At 37.4% G+C, this 19,783-nt stretch overlaps 1 protein-coding gene across 3 annotated transcripts in view; it reads left to right on the top strand.

The window, feature by feature from the left end:
* Positions 1-19,783, top strand: part of MYO3B (myosin IIIB) — a 227,727-nt gene that overhangs the window by 109,270 nt on the left and 98,674 nt on the right. For all 3 annotated transcript variants that reach the window (XM_085323242.1, XM_085323250.1, XM_085323256.1), the window contains 13 exons: positions 3,915-4,011; positions 4,888-5,004; positions 5,902-6,006; positions 8,887-8,970; positions 9,697-9,899; positions 10,380-10,478; positions 11,097-11,211; positions 11,598-11,724; positions 11,870-12,080; positions 13,605-13,752; positions 13,998-14,151; positions 16,038-16,126; positions 17,756-17,885. In XM_085323242.1, coding sequence (XP_085179368.1) covers positions 3,915-4,011; positions 4,888-5,004; positions 5,902-6,006; positions 8,887-8,970; positions 9,697-9,899; positions 10,380-10,478; positions 11,097-11,211; positions 11,598-11,724; positions 11,870-12,080; positions 13,605-13,752; positions 13,998-14,151; positions 16,038-16,126; positions 17,756-17,885 — 1,679 coding nt within the window. The remainder of the gene's footprint in view (positions 1-3,914; positions 4,012-4,887; positions 5,005-5,901; positions 6,007-8,886; positions 8,971-9,696; positions 9,900-10,379; positions 10,479-11,096; positions 11,212-11,597; positions 11,725-11,869; positions 12,081-13,604; positions 13,753-13,997; positions 14,152-16,037; positions 16,127-17,755; positions 17,886-19,783) is intronic.

The following is a 19,783-nucleotide window of genomic DNA, read 5'->3' as shown; positions in this document are numbered from 1 at the left end:
ATACTCACCATTTGCAATGCACAGGAAAGAAACCAAGCTTCTCTGATATAAGTCAGTAGCACATTTTCCACTAATTTTTCTTGTGTTGCATATTTTCTTGTGAATGTTGATTTGGGTGCAATGCTCTCTTCCTCTAAAAATCAGTAATAATGTAAAGGAGAACCAGTACAGAGACAGTTTTTTTTTTCTTTATGAGTCCTAGAAAAAAAAAACAGTAAACATCAAGTACAAGAAATCTCTTAGTTGCACCAAGAAACCAAACCAAAGTAAAGGCACCATACTAGAAGAATGTTAGAAGTGGAAGGGAGATTGCTCAGGGAGGAGACTTCCCAATGAGCATAAACTACTTGTTTTACGTTGCTTTATTCCTCAGGTTAGACCTGCCAGCAAGGTGACTTTTCAGTGTAGAAGTACATATGGTGCATTTAGATTTTCTTTCTCCAGAAGTCAACTAATGCTTCCTAAGTACTGCTGATGCTACCATGTGGGTTCAGAGCACTTCGTTCCTTTTGCCGTGTTACAGGCTACCCCACTGCTGCCTGTCTGAGCAGACAGAGGACTTCATGTAGAGATTAGGAAAATGTGGTGGTCAAAATGAAGATATTACCAAACTTTGTCAAGTAAATGCAAAGTGCAGTGTCTATTGCTTGACAGCAGGGTCGGAGGAAGTGGTAGGGTGGAAAGTTGTGAAGTATACAGGGAAGAAGTGGAAGTGATGAAGGAAAAAAAATGGAGTATGTATTTCAGCACTTGATGCGTACAGCTGTTGGCAAGGCACCTTCATTGCTATGGCTGGCATCCAGTTAAAAAAAAAAGGTTATTTTATTTCAAACTGTCTGTTCTCCACAAACAGAACAAATTAATGCTGCCCTCTTCCTGAAGTTCTTATCCTGAGGGAGAAATGCACCTCCTCTCTTGCTTCTCCTCCAAAATCCAAGAAAATTCTGTCCCTGCTAACTATTCCTGCCAGGTAAAAAGGTAAAGGGAAGGTGCTCAGGAGGACAAAGCCTTTCTCAACAGATAGTGCTCGTCACCAGAGTTCTACAATAAGTCTAATATTACTCTTTAGTTTTTATAACATTAGATACCTTGACTGACTGGCCCTTTATGCCAATTCTTCTGTCAGTGGAGAGACTACATCTTTCAGGAGATGATTCAGAATATTACTAGAAAGGCAAATAACCTAACATATTCAGTTTTCCTTTTGCCTAGAATAAGGATTCTTTTATATGTTATCACAAAGAGAAGGGTAATTGTTAAAGGCTGACAATTCTACTTTTTATGCAAAAAAATATACTGACAGTTATTTCCTCAATTAAGAATGTTTGATTCTGCTTTTTAAAAAATAATTCTTACTGAAAATATTTTAAAAGCTAGAGCATATTTGTGATGTAAAACAGTGAAAATAATTAAGCATGAATTATCTATATTCTTCCTACCCACTCTGTCAACATATCTGCAGGACATAGGGTCAATAGAAAACTGATGAGGCCAGCAGGAGATTTGAAGCTAATGTGATGTTATGTTCCTAATATCCTCTTCCTAATCATGTACTTAGGAAAATAAGTTAAGCTCAAGAAAATATATACACAAAGGTATCTATGTTTTACGTATATCTGACTAAGACTGGTTTCCTTAATTACTTATTTATGCAGGGTGAATAACATTTTTCAATAACAAAATTGATTCTTTATCACCTAAGGAGAACAAACAGCAGGAGTTTAATACACAATCAGATAACAGATTAGTTTACAAAGCCATTCTGCAATTAGAGATGCTTAAGTTTGAATGTGCCCACTTCCCCCTCCTCCCTGCACCTCTGGTAGATACATCCATACTTGCAGCTTATGACAATTTAATATTGTACTTGTGATGGTTTGGTTGAGGAAGAAATAGCTTCTACAGATGAGTATATTAGTTATAATGTCTTGCCATAGCTGTGTTAGTACATCTCCATGAGTTAAAGCAACTATTAAAATATTTGCTTCCTTTATGGATGGATGGGTGTTCCCATCTACAAAAACATTCCTCTCTGCAGTTAAGTAAGAGATTGAATTCTGATTTAAACCAGAAACAACTATTAGAAGGAAAGTAGTATGTTATGCCATTTACACAGTTTTATACTGCCCAAGGTTCTGGCTTGTCAGCAAAGAGCAATGTTTCTGAATACAGCTACTGGTTGAAAAAAAAAAAAAAAGCACCTAAGCACCTAAACCAAAATCTTAAAGTGGAAAATTTAATTGATGAAACTTTGACCAAAATTTTAAAATAGAAAATTTAATTGACGAAACTTTGAACAAATTCACATTATYTCTATGCTCCCCACTGGAAATAATATCCGCTGTAATAATTTTTCTTCCATTGCTTTCTATTTGCATTCTTTCATTTCTTTGTATGTACAACATCAAAGAAACAACCATTTCTGTTTGGAAATGCAGGATGTAAAATATAAGTAGACCTGTCAGCAAAACCGGGTATGTTATCTGTATTTTATTTCCTAGCTGACAAAACAGTTTGCAGTTTAATTACAGTTCAGTGTAAGCTGTACAGAATAGTTTTCCAGAACTCATACCATAGGCAAAAGTGAACTAGGAAAATGAATAAAAATAGACATCAAGAATGAGGATCTTTTAATATAATTTACAATTATCAGTAAAGGTCTAGTCATAGTTGACACTATTCTCCTCTTTCTTCTTTGTTAGAGGCTTTCTGAGCAATAGTTTTTCTTTACATGATGATATAATTGCTGTTGAATAGGAAAATTTTCTCTTTTTTGAATGAAATCTGACTGGGTTGTAATGTAGAACTACACAAAAAGGAGGAAAAAAGAAGAGTTCCGGTGCTTATTTTTGAAACAGGCTTCCAGGAGTATAGGAAGTTATGATCAGAGAAAGGGGAAAAAAAATCTGCTACATCTTCATGTTAACCTTCTCATTATAGATTAACAGTATTTCCCACTGTATCACAGTAACATTCTAATGTTGCTTGACATAATATTTATTGTTGGTTCTGGATGTATAGTCATGTGATTCCTACTTTCTACATGGCAACCAGTGCAGAAACAAGCTGTCAGGGACTGTCACTGAGGATCAATGCTAAATGTTACTCAGCAGGATGCAGGCTGTATCTCGGTGGGTGTCCTCCTACTATGCTTTGATTATGTTTGTTGTGAAGAAAAGCATAGTTGTGCTTAGAGCCTTCAAATTTCACCCCCTCCGTGGAAGACTCTCTATACCCTTTTGATTTGTCCCTGTTTCTTCCTGAAACAAGATATGTTATTTAAAAACATATACACAGCATTTTCAAAGATTCCTTCAGTATAATCTGATTATAAAGGGGTTATGTGACAGTTTGTCTCTGCTGCTTATTGTGTGGATTAAATCTCTGAGGACAAGCTGACTGAACGTCCTTACAATTTAGAGTCTGATGGCAGTCATGGTTCAGAAATGTTGTTTTGGACCAGATCTAGGGTCATCTGAGGAGACGCTTTGGCATGCACCAAGGTAACGAGAGGATTTTATATTGTAACCTCAGTAATGACAATACTAAAGGGTTGGGGGAATTTAATTACACAAAGTGGTACTTTATTAACTTGCATTGATGAGGGGAGGGGAAATGGGAAGATTTTTTTCTGTATTAGTGGAGAATAGCAAGTCTACAGGTAAATTTTCATCTCTGAACATTGATAGATCAGAATTATGTATTGTGAAAGAGAAAACAAGATATTACACTGAACAACGAGCTCACATACTGATTTTATAAAAGGATATTTCAAACAAGACTATATATTTCAGAGAGTGTGCCTGTGTTTTCTGCACGAAGAAGGCACCCACTAAAGTCTTCTCATTGCCTCTTACTGTTTGCGTTCTTCAAGGCAGTTTTATAACACTGATTGTCTATTAACAAATTTCCAGGCATGAACGAATACATACTAGAAGACCTTACCATGTGGATGGAGCTGACAAGTACTCACTAGATGATGATCTGGTAAATCTAGAGGTTCTAGATGAGGTACTGTACCATCTAAGTTAGTTTCTGTCAATTAATGCCTCACATTTTGTCTGTTTCTGCCTTTTAGGCTCTTTTAACAGAGCGAGAAGAGTTTCTTCTTGCAAAGCCCATGTCTAAGCATGTGAAAGGAACTGTCATGTGCCTGATCTGCTATTATCTCTTCATTAATATTCTATACAGTCGCATAAAATCAGTAGCCAAAATTCTTATTATGTGGAAGAATTTAATTAGGAGTAATATCAGTTTAAATTATTCTGTGAGTTTTGCTAAAATTTGAAGTTTAGTCTTGAAGATCTAGATACAAATACAATTCATAAGGTAAGATGGCATCTACAACTTTTGAATAAAAACAATGATAAAACAATAAATATCTTTTTCATGTTTCAGTGTATCACCTGTGTGCAGAGTATGTAAACTTTTGATCTGAGGATCTTTTAAATTGCATTCCAGCAAGAAAAAGACATGATACAAAATTGTGTAAGCTTCCTGTTTAGAAATCTCTTACTATCATTTTAAAATTAATCCTTGAAAAATTGTGATCTGTGTTTCGTGAGTTGATAAAAAAATAAATTGAAATGTACAATGAAGTACAGTAGTAATCTGTATGGACATTTTCTCTTTGGGAAGCTTTCTTCTCTGGCCAGTATGACAAAATACATACTAATTTGGAAATAGGATGTGAAATTTAACTTAGTTTTACAGCATTAGTAAGATTTTTGAAAAGATTTGTTTTGTTTTGTAATGTCCGCGTTTGACAAATAATTAGTAACCCTTTAAAAAATTACTTATTAATTGGTGTCCTCAGCATATGYGCAAAAAATCTCGCAATTTGGAAGAATATTGCTTAACTATCAAACTTTTTTGTAATCTTCTTAGGATACAATTATCCATCAACTACAGCAACGCTATGCCGACTTACAAATTTATACTTATGTTGGAGACATTTTAATAGCCTTAAACCCCTTTCAGAATCTCAGCATTTATTCTCCACAGGTAAGAGAGACTCCAAGATGTGGATAATACTCGCCTTACATTTTATATTAAGACAACAGGCTGAAATACTTAACTGGTGTTGGGAGCTGGGAGCAGGAACTAAAACCTAGCTTTTACTTCTTCCAGACAAGCCTAGCTACAAATCATATTCCTTCTTCCTCCCATCCCCATTTGGTCTCTTTTTATCTCATTCCTTTCTTCTTGGTAGCATGAATTCCACAGGAGGGGGTGAAGATTGTCCCAGCTGCAGCTGTGCCTCTTTTCTGGAATCTAGGGCTTTCTTCTGGGAAACAGAAGATGGTTATATGAACCACACTGTGCGGAGACCATTGCTTTCTGAAGAGTTGCTGTGACAATTGGGTTATCGTATGTCCTCTGCCATCAGCTCCTACTTAAAAAAARGAAAGGATTGAAACAAGTGCTTTACAGATAGAGGCAATTTAATTCCTGAGGAATAAGAAGGGAAGTGGAGCCGTAAATCTTAGTCTCCCATGGGTGCTTAATTCAGTGTTGCAGGCAGAGGGACTAGATTTCAGATTCGCTGCTATCTTTCCAGTTTCCTTTTGTCTAGCTTGGTATTTTCCTGTTTCAATGTTCTATTTGCAATCCTACTGTTTGTGATACAGTTCTTCACACAATCTTGTGCATGAAAATTTGGGATGCCTTTTAGGTTTCATGATTTGTGTTTGGAAATCAAGCAATGCCAAGAATTGCCACTCTTTAGAGAGGTGATTCAGTGGAAATTCTGTGGTAGAACAAGCAACTGTCTTCTGCTTAACAAGCAGAAGTTATTTCCATTGTACTGTTCTCCTCGGTTCTTAAATACACATAAGTTGGGTATTCTGACTTTCTTCTTCTCTTCTTCTTCTCCTCTTCTTCTCTTCTTAACTTATTTAGTTCTCCAAGCTTTATCATGGTGTGAAGCGTTCATCTAATCCCCCACACATATTTGCCTCTGCGGATGCTGCCTACCAAAGTATGGTTACATCCAGCAAAGATCAGGTAAGAATCCATTCACTTCTTTTGTAATTCACATTAATCATGGTGCCATTGTGCCGTGGAAATGTGGCTAATGTTCAGTGTTACATTGTACTTGGGGAAGTTTTTYTTCTAAGTCTTTTACTCCTATATCAGAAAAAAAGAAAAACAGATTGAAAATCCACTAAAAATCCAGTCATGTTTAGGAATTCTTAAGAGGACAGAATGACATAGAGATTACAAGGCCAAATGCTATGCAAGGTTTACTTGGCATAATTTCCTGGATGTGCATGAAGTGCTGGCAGCTAACGCCAGCTGCAGGTGGTTGCTATTCACTCTGATGCTAGCCTGTCTTGTACTAGGTACTGTGATCATTTGCTCCTGTGTGGAATAGGTGGTCTCAATGCTGTTGCAGATTAACAGAGTTTCAGCCCCTCTTTTGCATAAAGACCTTAGCAAGCGATGGATAATCAGTTCTTCTGACTGCAAGTCACAGAAGATATAAACCATTAACTCTGTGATCATTCATTTTTGTGGTAAAATGTATTAAGGATAGTTCTAATATAAAGTTAAATGGAAGTTAAAGATGAAGGAAAGGGAAAGGGGTTCTACTGAGTTTGCGGAAGTACACTGGTCTGAGGTATGCCTAGTACCTATGTAATGTCTTATATAGTCTTTGGTGGAGGCATTAAACAAAACAAATACTCGTGTAGTATAAATTACATGAGAACTTGTTATCTGGGGAAAAGATCAGTTTTGACATCAGCGCTTCAGGCTGATTTTGTAAATTTTTAATATTGTATATCCTTCATACCTGTTTAAGAATTAATTTGCACTGAGGTCTCTGTGCAGAGGCAGCTAATTACTTGCAGGCATTCAGGTATGCCTGTCAGCATATACAGCTTGCTACTTTATGTTTCTGAAAGATTACAGTAGCATGTTTATCTCTGTTAACTGGGCAGTTCTATATTTGTTCTTCAGGTAAAGATGCTCTCAATGCACACTGTAGCCAAATCAAAATGTTTTTATTCTGCTTACTTTATCCATTCTGCTTTCCTTGTATTTTCCTGTGAAAGCCTGATATTTGATTCCAGGTCTAACGTTTTTGCTAAAGCTGAAGTCAGGTTCTGGCTATTATGAGTTCTACGAGAACTCTTAGAGTTTTTGAATTTAAACTGTTGTATTTGACTTTTTCAGTCACACAAAYGCAATTAAATTAGGTATCACAACCCTGTAAATCCATCCCTAGATACCTGTTTCCAATAAAAACAAAAACACCTAGCAAGAAGTAAATAAATGAACTGTAAATCCATATTGCACCTATCCTGTTWGAGTCTCTTTCTGTACCTGCTATCATACACTAGAAGTTGCCTGATGCCCAAGAATGTTGCACAGCAATATTCATCGTGGGGCACAGAGTACAGCAGTATCTAACATACCCAGTAATTATTCCATATACTTCATGGTGTTTCTTATAACTTACCTTCCCACCGGTGTGCCCTGCGGTTCATGGAAGGGCGAAAGTTGCTCTTGGAAGAAAACTTGACATTGAGGAATGGTAAATAAAAAAGATGAAATATCTGAAGGTATTGCAGGCTGGGGAGGAAAGAATGGATAATCTCTCTTTTGGTCAAACAAGGTTATCAGAAATGCTACTTCTTTCAGATATTTTCACAAAACTCAGTTCTGTAACCTCACTTGGAAAAAAATGTTTTATATACTTAAATTTACTGATTAATTGATATGATCTGTCTGTTCTCCAGAAACAGTACTTTTTATTTTTCACTGTTGTTTTTATATGACAGTACACCCCCCCACACACACTTTCTGTGTAGTCTCTGCAAGTCTCTGTAACTTGCATTAAGTGTTTTAGAACCTTGTCTTTTCTTCTCCTTGCACAGAATCTTGTATGTTCACCACATCTAAATAATTCAGGTGTTGCACAGAAACGCAAATCTGTGCTCAGCATTAACATTTTAATTAGATGTCAGTTCATACTGTATTTTAAACCGGCTAATATTTGTACTGGTGATCTATAGAACACCTGAAAATCAAGAAAATAACAATGGTGTTAGAATTCTTGCTGTACCCTGAAGTGTTCGAAAGCTGATATACTGCTGGCCTTCTTCTATCTCCTTCATGAAATGCAAGAGCAGTGAGGAGAACACTGAGCAATTTGAACGCTTCCTGCTAATCCCTGAGTCTGAAAGCAGCTTGGAGAACCTATAAAAATATCATGTGATACAGACTGCCAACTCAGAAAGAATACGGATCTGTTCTTCCAGAATCATCCCATGAACAGATGCCTATTCTTCTGAAATGTTTAGATGCCAGCTTGCTGTGTTAGCTTGAATATTAGCATCACCTAAAGGATAATCTCCCTACATAGCAGCAAGTGTTAATGATTGTTTTTAAAACCTGGACCAGGCTTTTACACAGTATTTTAAATACAGCTTTATCCTGTACTTCGTGTTAATTCATACGAAGTCATTGCAATGAGCTCAGACAGAGCGTTGAATTACATTGAATCAGCTGAGCTATGGCAGTTCTCTGAGATTCAAGCATTTTCTGCAAGCTGCGTATGTGCATGGCACATGTWAGCTTTTAGACATAGTCATTCAATTATGTGTTTTAGACCTTAGAATTTCAGTCACTCCTTCACACATATGCACACTGCTGTCAGGCATTGAGAGACACATTTTAGTAAACTAGGGAATAAAAGAATGATTACACTGAGCCCCTGCTAATCTTTTCTTTCAAAAGGGATTTGAGGGAGTTGACCCTGAGGGTATTTTGCAGTCTTGGTACTAAACATTAGATAACAGATAGAAACAGTAATAGCTGAAAACCTATTTATCAACCATGTAGTGAGCTGCGTACTTACTGCTTTATTTTGTGTGTCAGTGCATTATCATCAGCGGGGAAAGTGGTGCTGGAAAGACAGAAAGTGCCCATCTGATCGTCCAGCATTTGACCTTCTTGGGAAAGGTATTTCTAGCCAATCATGTAAAACTACAATCAGTCCTCCCCACCCACCCCACCCCAAATACTTCCACGCTAGCTCATCTTTAAGCTTAAATCTAGTCCTGTGAACTGCCCCCTTTGAGTCAGGGACAAAGTAATTACGCATTTTAAGTACTGAATCAAACCATTAGACTATAGTGCTGCTTCATGTCACTCGATATTTTTAAAGGAAAAATGTAAAATCCTGAGTGTTCAGTGTGTATCATTATCTACACTGTTTATGGTGTACCCCCTTGTTCATTTGTACAAAAAAGAATGACATATCTTGCTACAGGTCTGATGTTAGAAACTTCATTTAAATGTTAYAAGGAATGCTACTGGTGCAAATGATGGGAGAATCAAGTGTGTAAGGTTAACCATAAGTACGTATGTTAGTATTGTTGTTGATCTTAGTTAACTTCTTGTTTAGTTTTTGATGTTTTTAGAAGTTTAATTAAAGTATATGAAGCCTGGCAGGCAGAACAATTGCAGAGAATTAAAAATCCAGATTTTCGTACTTGTGAGAGAATTTCCCCTTCAGTGTATGGCCCTCTTGTTGTATGAGTGGGTAGTTTAACTCCAATTAAAAAGTATCTAACAYCATGTGAACCTAATAACAGATACTATGCTTCTGATGCAGGAAGTTGATTGTGAGTAAGTCAGTCATATATACTTTTAATGGTCCTTCTGATCTGTATCTGTTCTGTCAAGGCCAATAACCGTGCTTTGCGTGAGAAAATTCTTCAGGTGAATCCTCTGGTTGAAGCATTTGGGAATGCCTGCACTGCCATCAATGATAACTCAAGTCGCTTTGGAAAATACCTGGAAATGATGTTTACGCCCACAGGAGCTGTAATGGGAGCAAAGATTTCTGAATATCTACTTGAAAAATCAAGGGTCATAAAACAGGCTGTGTAGGTGTATTAATCATCTGTCCTTTCACATTTATATCATGCTGGGATTTTGTTTAGTTTTCCATATTTTAAATGCTTTCAGTAGTGTCTTGTACTAAAGCAATAATCCTATGTACAGTGCTATGACTACCAGAATAGTCAGTCAGTTCTTTTGGAGTGGAAGTCAGTGCTGCTCTATTCTTTGGGGAGGTATTCCCTATGGAAAATAAGCATTGCAGCACAACTGTGTGCAGCTTCCAGGATCCTAAAAAGGAGGAGACCCTGATCTTGGACTTGTGATTGGCTAGGTTTTCAGTGTTTCACAGATGCAATACTTGCTTCTGGTCTTTCACCMCTACTGGCTCTGATCCAACACCATTAAAACCAGTGAGAGTTTTGTTAGCTACTTCAGTGAGCTTGCAATAAGGACTTCTACTTTTACCTTTTACAAAGTACCACAAGAATAAAATGTGTGCTTTATAACAATACTTTTTATTCCAGAGGGGAGAAAAATTTCCATATATTTTATTATATATATGCTGGCCTTTATCATCAGAAGAAACTTCCTGAATACAGGCTTCCAGAAAAGAAGCCTCCTAGGTAACTATCACTCATTTGTATTAACTGCTTGTTGTAATTAGCTATTGATCAGCTCTTGCTTTCAGTATGATGCCTTAAAATCTCTCTTAATCCTTCTCCATCCCTTAAGGATCTTTTTTAATCCTTCAAAGCAGAGAAGAGGATGGACAATAAGGAATTACATTATTTGTGTTTGTTTGAGAACTTGAACTATTTAAAGAGGAGGAAGAAGAAACAGACTTCTTACTATATAGATAGTCTGACTTACGTTCAAATCAGAGCAATTGCCAGAAGTGACTAATTTTACTTTCATACTATAATACATCAATAAGAACCCAGAGTATGTTTTGGGCTTCTGKTTTTTTAACTGTCATTTGTACTTTGGGAGCATCTGATCTGTATTGTGGAGTGAGGACTAGGGGTGAAATGTTGGTAACACTGTGAACAAATATTAACAAAGAAGAAGAAAAGTTAATGTAACAGAAACAGTGAGTCCCTATGAACTAGCAGCAATGTATTTAATTAAAAGCTACTCAGACAAATGTTCCTTGCAGTTACTGATGTAGTTGTGTTAAAGTCATTGAAAGTTKTGCTAGCATATCTGCTAGTATGGCGCTTTATTTCTCCCACTCTGTTTAGATATATTGATAATGAAACTGGAAGAGTAATGCAGGATATTATTGCTAATGATTCCTATGGAAGACAATTTGAAGCCATTCAGCATTGCTTTAGAATTATAGGATTCACTGACGAGGTAAGAGATCCAGTTGCTAATCCATTATTGCACTTTCTTCTAAAAACCACATGCACTGCTGCCTGYGCATAGGCTGTTGTTTGCTTTCATGAATACACACTTGTGCCACAGAGTCTCTCTTATGACAGAAATGACCTGTGAAAGTAAAACCACATACCTGGGAGCCAGGACCAATCTGAGATTTCGGTCTTTACCCAGGCAAGTTCCATTCACAGTTCTATATCACACTGTTTTCTGTCAGTTGGAGCTTACTAGTAGGACTTGGCSTCACAACAATCTACAAGCTTTAACACCTCTTCCAGTGCCCGCCTTTTTCCTTCACAGACTAAATTGGGTCARTACATCTAACTGGGTTTCTTAAAAGTGCTTTTTGTCATCTTTTACAGGAAGTGTATTCAGTGTATAGAATTCTGAGTGGGATCCTAAATACTGGAAACATTGAGTTTGCCGCCATTTCTTCACAACACCAAACAGATAAAAGTGAGGTTCCCAATCCAGAAGCCTTAGATAATGGTAACTACATTTTAATGTTGTCAGTTCTATAGATGCAATTTGATGGTATTTGTGAGGATCTCTAACTTTTGGTGACAGTTAGGCAATGCTAGCCATTTCCACTGCACAATCGTAGTCGTATATCTTTTCTCCATTGTCTTTTCAGCTGCTGCACTGCTAAGCATTGGGTCAGAAGAACTTCAAGAGGCCCTAACCTCCCACTGTGTTGTAACACGAGGAGAGACTATTATCCGAACAAACACTGTGGACAAAGCAGCTGATGTGCGAGATGCCATGTCCAAAGCGCTTTATGGTCGGCTCTTCAGCTGGATCGTAAATCGTATCAATACGCTGCTGCAGCCAGATAAAAACATATGGTAAGTTACACATCACTGAATCATGTGTATTTACTGTGCATGTATCTTTGATAGTTCATCCATTTATATATTTTTGATTGTGCGGGAGGGGTGCTGTGTTCATTTTGGCTAAGGCTTCAGGATGGCTTCCATGCTGTGATGCTGAATTCTGTTTCCAAGACATTAACCCCAGCATTTTCAAAGTGGAATTTAGATACTGAGGTCAATAGAAATTGAGTGGTTAAAACCTATACAATTCATTAAAGAAATGCTTCGTATGTAATGAACATTAAAATCATACAAAAAGCTGGTAAATAATTGGAGTGCACTGAAAACCTTAGTATGTTTTGACAGTCTTTCCAGTTCTTCAGCAGTGTTAAGCTCATAATAAGTGTAGGTCCCAGGTTATTATTGTTCTGCTACTTGAGACATTTTTGAAATTCTGATAATTACAGAAACATTTTCATAGCACCTTTATATGTTTTTTTTGACAAGTTCTGATCTGGCTACTTTGCTCTTTTCAAACAACTGTAGAGATTCCTAGAAATAAAAGAACATTTCAGGTGATGGGAAAGTGACTGTGTTGGCCACAAGGGCCCTGCTGAGAGACTAGAGAGGGCATGGAGGGACTAGCACCGTAGTAGCATACAGAACCTGTGGAATGATTATAGCCAGCATAGCTTAAAGATGACAGTTATGAATTTTACCAGAACTGTTTCATTCCTCCTTGATAGTGCCAGTATAGCAAAAGGTGTCTTAGAATTGTCATACTGTCAACTGACATTCACTGAATATAAAATGTTGATGCTTTTGAATATAATCTGAATCTATCTGTTTTAGGCAAAAGCCAAGGTGAGGACTGTTCCTACTTTCAGAGCATGTCTACATATCACCCAATGTGTTGTTATGCTCAGACAGAAAACGTATAAATAAACTTAGTCAGGTACTGGAAGCAGAGCAGGCATGTTAATCTAATGCTCTGCCTAGGCCCCTTGTTAATATGCTGTATTATTTCTGGTCTTAGAGGTAGCTTGGACTTCTCTAGTTGACACCTCACTGCGTCATGTAAACATGTCCTCAACCACATTTGCAGTTCCAGTGGTGACTGTGGTGTAAATATACTTGAGCTAGCACATACGCTTTTACCAGTCCAGCTGTAGCAGCAACAGACTTGGCAATTACTCTGCTGTCTGAGTGCAGTGAAAACATGCTATAAGAGCTTGGCCCCATTTGTCCACCTGGAGGAAATGTCAATGTATTTGGTTTGGAATCCACTTGCTGAAACCACTCATTTTACTACAGTTCGAGAGAATCTGTTATTATGTACCCATGATTCTCCTGCCTTCTTCATGGCAAAATTTGCATAATGAAAGTACAGGGAAAAGTGTTAATAATGCTGAAAAAAATGCACAAGTTGTCATGAGTTTGCACAAGCATTTTCTCCTGTCTTTGCAGCAGATTGATTATGCAGTCTTAGTTACCATGTGTATTTTGATTTTTCCTTGGTGTCCTCCATGATGAATATTGTTTGTCTTTTCTATGCAGCAGTGTTGAAAATGGGATGAATGTTGGGATACTAGATATTTTTGGATTTGAGAACTTCACAAGAAATTCGTTTGAACAGCTGTGCATAAATATTGCTAATGAGCAGATCCAGTTTTATTTCAATCAACATATTTTTGCACTTGAGCAGGTAAATGCAACTCTGATGAATCTGTGTGAATCATCAATCCTGACCTGTAGAACGTGTTCAGGACCACATTATAAACCATAAAATGTGTATGTGATATTAATGCAAGATAAGGACCACATCTTTCAGTGCAATTGTTATGATTTTGTAAGTAATGTGGTTGGGGCAGAACTTGTGTATCATGAATCTCCTAATGATGCTGTTGCTCTTACTGCTTCAGTTTTAAAACTGTGCTGGTAACTTTGTAGATGGAGTACGAAGATGAGGGAATTGATGCTACTGCAGTGGAGTATGAGGACAATCGCCCACTTCTAGATATGTTCCTCCAGAAGCCCGTGGGTCTCCTTTCTCTACTAGATGAAGAGAGTCGATTTCCTCAGGCCACAGACTTAACTTTAGTTGGTATGAACAAACAAAAATCCATGGGAATGACTAATATATTTTGAGAATGAGGAATGACATCTTTTTGTTAGTTTTACTAGCCCAGTTATCCCATTAAGGCTTTGCCAGTTTGCTTGGCATATTAAGAATACTTTTCATTGTGCTTCATCATTCTTCTATGCCTTGTTTTCTGTTTTTGTATTGTAAAAGTTGTTTTAAATACCTGATGTCAAGGGTTTTATTGTTTCCTCAGTGTTTTAAGAAAATAACCTGTGTGGTGCGCCTGTATGCAAGGTACATCAAGTGTTTTTTATTCCCATTTACTGAAGAGAAGGCAAAGACACAGAAAAACCTTGTGTCCAGGACCACCTTGTGAGTTAGCATCAGCRTTGAGAGTAAAATTTAGATCTCTCAGGCTCCTAGGCCCATATTTATCCAATTAGAAAATACTACTTCACTCCAGATTATCTTATCCTAAATAAAAAGTGTTATTTCTGGTGTGCCATCTGGTGGAATATTTCCCTCCCTTCATGCATGTTTTATATATAAAAAAAATCTTGGTGTCAACTTTAAAATGTGCAGTGCATGCCATCCTTTAAACTGTTATTCTGTTTTTATTTACTAGAGATGCATTTTTCCCTGTGCTATGTAAGAGATAGTTCCAGTTCCTTCAATGGAATGTGCAGCAGGGAATAACATATGTTAAATCATATAATACATATACAATATTTTTTACTTCTGCAGGGTTGAGTTGAAACTTGAATTTAGGTCAAAGATAAAATGAATGCTATGATTTCATTCCAATCCTCATTTGTATACTAAAGTGGTATGCCTGCCTGTGGGTCCTATAAATCAGCTAATACTGAATATTGAACTTATATTTTCACGGAGGCACTCTCCATGCTGCAGTGCTGATCAGTCTTACTACTGATGTCTTATGAACACCAAGGGCCATCAAGATGACRGCAAACTGGGATATTTTGCCCACTCCAGATGTGTGAGAGAAGCATTAATTAAAAATAAAAAATTCAAGACTAATTCTCTTTGCTTTAAATACAAGGATACTGAAGTTTGATTAAACACCAGTAGAAAGAAAATACTAAGACAAAAAACTAATGGATTCTAACATTAGAAAAGACCATTTTAATAATCTCATCTGACCTCCTATATAACATGACAGAGAATTTTATCAACTGATTCCTTCCTCAGTCCTCCAGTTGGTTGTTCAGATAAAATAAAATAAAATAACGACTTTCAATGTATCAGCTCTAATTTCATTACAAAATCTTACAGAGCATGCAAAATATCATAGGGTGTAAAAGGCCGTTTTCTTAACAAGCAGTGTTTCTTTTTCTGTCAGCTTTCTAGAGGTATGTCACAGAAAACAGAAAGCCCTTTGGACAGAAGACATTTTTTATGTAGAAGCCCAAAGGCAAATTAGAGGTAGTGCCAACCTGAAGATGTTGACATATACTTAAAACATGATGTGCAAGGCTAGATGAATGGGGAAAGGAGGATGAGGAAAACAGAAATAAAAGCTGTCATTTAGACTGGTCAGATATGTGTGCATCTTTGAATCTACATAATTGAAGAAAAAACATATAAGCAAATTCATAGGAAAGTAAAAGAAGTTCCCACACCACCTCATTGGCTGCTATTATTTGATAATTTTTCATACATAAAACTCTGAAAAAAGTTTTATGAAAGGCAGCTTGGAAGAAAGCACAGAGAAACTGGCATACAACTGTTACTGAGCAATTTGATAATGTCCAAGTTTGATGTTTAAGAAGTCAGAATTACTATAAACTATCTCTATTTAGGAGGGAGATTTTACTTAATTTGTAATTCATTGTAACTGTAACTGTAAAAACTGTCATTTTTATCAATATCACTTCTCAAATTTCTAGATAAATTTGAAGATAATTTGCGATGCAAATACTTCTGGAGACCAAAAGGAGTAGAATTGTCATTTGGTATTCAGCACTATGCTGGAAAGGTAAGGTTATGTGATTTTTATTTAATTCAAGTAACATTGGTGTGGTCATTCTATCCACAGTGATTGCTTTAAGTTATTTTTACCACATTTTAGTAGAAAAATTACAAGGTTTATAGAAATGTAGAATCTGTGATAAAATTTTCTGTGCAAAGTAGTCCATTTTAGTACTTATCCTTACAGCTCTTCCATAAATTGTGTAAAAAGTAAACCCCTTTTATCCTGAAAGAAATTTATTTGATCCAGAAACAACATTACAACTTTTTTAAAAAAAGAGCAACTCACTGAAGCCAGAAGTTACAAAATTGTAATATAATTGGCTGTAAACTTCACCCGAGTGCAACAGTAGTTCTGTGTGTGTGTGTGTGTGTGTGTGTGTATGTGTATGTAAACGAAATCAGGTTATAGTGAAAAATATGCAGTATAAAATAGTATCTCCAATAGTACTTAAGCTCCTATAGAGAACACTGGAAATAAGGGAGAAATTTTTTGCTAGCTAGTAATTTCCCAAATTCTGTAGCACACATCTTTTATTCTTAGCAATTCACATATTATTTTGTATGGGGAATTAGGGTCCAGTTGTTTCATGTAAAATGAGTTCTGCTTGTGATTTCAGGTCCAAATCACTGTTTATAAACAAAATTAAAATGAAATTGCCATTTTAGATATTTATGAATAAAGTTTCAACTCTGACTTATTTTAAGACTCCAGAATTTTAAGATCTGTTCTAGTAAATTTAGTCCAGCTTTCTGACTTGTTAAGAGTAGCTGTAAAATTTTACATAGGTTTACTAAATTCTTTGCTACACAAGTGGTGAGGTATAAAAACACTGCTGGCTGGTTCACCACTGCAGGACAGCATTCAGTTTCTGTGTAAAAGTCATATTTGCAAATTAGGCTAGAGAGGAATATTGCTAGTATTTATTAAACCTATATAAAAATTACTGTATTTTTTAAAMAATAAAAGGTTAAGCAAAATGAATGCATTCTTGTATGCCTATAAAGAACTAGACATTCATTTCTGGTAAATATGATAATAATTTAAAAAGCTATTTTGCCTACTGAAGYTTTAGAGAATAAAGAATCAAAAATGATGTGGCCTACCAGAGAGGAAGAGGGAATCCAAAGAATGTTTTCTTTTCCTACTATCATTTTGGAAGCAGTGTGAAATCATTTTAATATACTTCAATGTGTCCTAGATATAAAACTGGCTCCTATTTCTCCAACAAGTCTATTTGCAGATCCCAAATTTGTTGCAGACGATAAATAGATGATGACTATCTGAGAATCATTTTTTACTTCTGTAAACCCTCAATTTAATCTTTAGTGTGATTCTCTATATTGCATCATGCACACCATAGTTTGATGTAACACACCATAATACAACATGACTCAACTTAAGCCATTTAAACCAATCTGATGTGTAGTGACATGCTGTGAATGTAGATGCTGTTCATTTCTTCAGATTTTGCATTCTGAAGACAATTTGAAATCCTTCTCAAATAATTCCCTGGCTTGTCAGAGCCAAACTAACTGGTTTACTCAGTCRTCTTGACTATTCATGCTTTAAAGAAAATGGTGGCTTTGGGGTGATCCTTTCTGATGTTGTGTTTGATTCTGTTTTTCACCCTAGGTATTATATGATGCTTCTGCATTCCTTGAGAAGAACAGAGACACTCTTCCTGCTGACATAGTGGTGGTATTGCGAACATCAGAGAACAAACTTCTTCAGCAGCTGTTCTCCAGCCCATTAACCAAAACAGGTATTTTTTGCACAGCCTTGCACAATCTGCTGACACTACAGCCTCTTCAGCTATCTCATTCCCTAAAATTCTTAATCCAGTAGACCCAGAAGGCAAGATTCCTTCCTCCATTACAGAGAAAGGGAGGTTTTCTGATGTGCAAGGCCAGAGCTTATTGTCAGAGAAGGATGAAAATATGGGAGTTGGTTCTTCCTTTGCCGTTTGCCATTCCTTTGCTGAGATCAGTTCTCAGCTGATAGATTCTTGTGTCATGCATCTTAGAGTTCATAAATCTTCACAGAGTGGTTGAGGTTGGAAGGGATCTCTAGAGATCATCTAGGCCAACCCCCCTGCTCAAGTAGGGTCACCCAGAGCACGTTGCACAGGATCACATCCAGACAGGCTTTGAGTATCTCCAGAGAAGGAGACTCGACAACCTCTCTGGGCAACCTGTTCCAGTGTTCAGTCACTCTCACAATAAAAAAGTTTTCCCCATGTTCAAATGGAGCTCCCTGTGTKTGAGTTTCTGCCCATTGCTTCTTGTCCTGTCACGTGGCACCACTGAAAAGAGTCCAGCCACATCCTCTTCACACTCTCCATTTAGTTACTTATATGCATTGATAAGATCCCCTCTTGGTCTTATCCTTTCCAGGCTAAACAGGCCCAGCTCTTGCAGCCGTTCCTTATAGGGCAAATGCTCCAGTCCTCTAGTCATCTTTGTAGTCCTACGCCGGACTCTTTCCAGTAGTTCCATGTYTCTCTTGTACTGGGGAGCCCAGCACTGGACACATACTCGAGATGTGGCCTCACCAGGGCTGAGTAGAGTAACAGGATCCCCTCCCTCAACCCACTGGCAATGCTCTTCCTAGTACACCCCAGGATACGATTGGCCTTCTTAGCCACCAGGGCAGCTTGCTGGCTTATGGTCAACTTGTTGTCCACCAGGACTCCCATGTCCTTCTCCRCAGAGCTGCTTTCCAGCAGGTCAGCCCCCAGCCTGTCGTGGTGCATGGGGTTTTTCTTCCCTATGTGCAGGACGTTTTGCCGCTTGCCTTTGTTGAACTTCATGAGGTTCCTCTCTGCCCATCTCTCCAACCTGTGGGGGTCTCTCTGAATGGCAGTACAGCCCTCAGGTGTATCAGCCACTCCTCCCAGTTTTGTATCACCAGCAAGCTTTCTGAGGAGGCACTCTGTTCCTTCATCTAAGTCACTGATGAATAAGTTGAACAGAATGGGACCCAGTACAGACCCCTGGTGGACACCATTAGCTGTAGACCTCCAACTAGACTGTGCCACTGATCACAACCCTCTGAGCTCTGCCTTTCAGCCAGTTCTCAGTCCACCTCACTGTCCACTCATCTAACCCACACCTCCTGAGCTTACATGTTATGGTAGACAGTGTCGAAAGCATTCTTGAAGTCAAGGTAGACAACATCCACTGCTCTCCTCTCATCTACTCAGACAGTCTATGCTATCATAGAAGGCTCTCAGACTGATGAAGCATGATTTCCCCTTGGTGAATCCATGCTGACTACTCCTGATCATCTTCTTTTCCTCCACATGCTTTGAGATGGCATCCAGGATGAGCTGTTTGGACACCTTTTTAGGGATGGAGGTGGGGCTGACTGGCCTGTAATTTCCTGAGTCCTTCTTTTCCTTTTTGAAGGGTATATCATATGTGTCTTACTTAGATAAAGTTAGTTTGTAGGTAATACCTATCTGTTTAGATGCATCAATGCAATATGTGAAAAAGTTTCTTACAAATTATAAACAACATCCTAATCTGCTGGAATTAATTACTTCAGTTGAGTTAATGCTCGTTGATGTTGACTTACATGAAAGTGCATATACCCATGGCTAAAACAGTAGGAGGAAGTTTGATTACTCCATGGATAAGCTGCCAAGTAGCAATAACCTGT

The sequence above is a fragment of the Rhea americana genome, unplaced genomic scaffold (assembly GCF_003343005.1).
Source record: "Rhea americana isolate MKP2758 unplaced genomic scaffold, rheAme1 scaffold_12, whole genome shotgun sequence".
NCBI lineage: Eukaryota > Metazoa > Chordata > Aves > Rheiformes > Rheidae > Rhea > Rhea americana.
The sequence above is the reverse complement of the archived record's forward strand: the minus strand, read 5'-3'. Positions and strand labels throughout refer to the sequence as shown.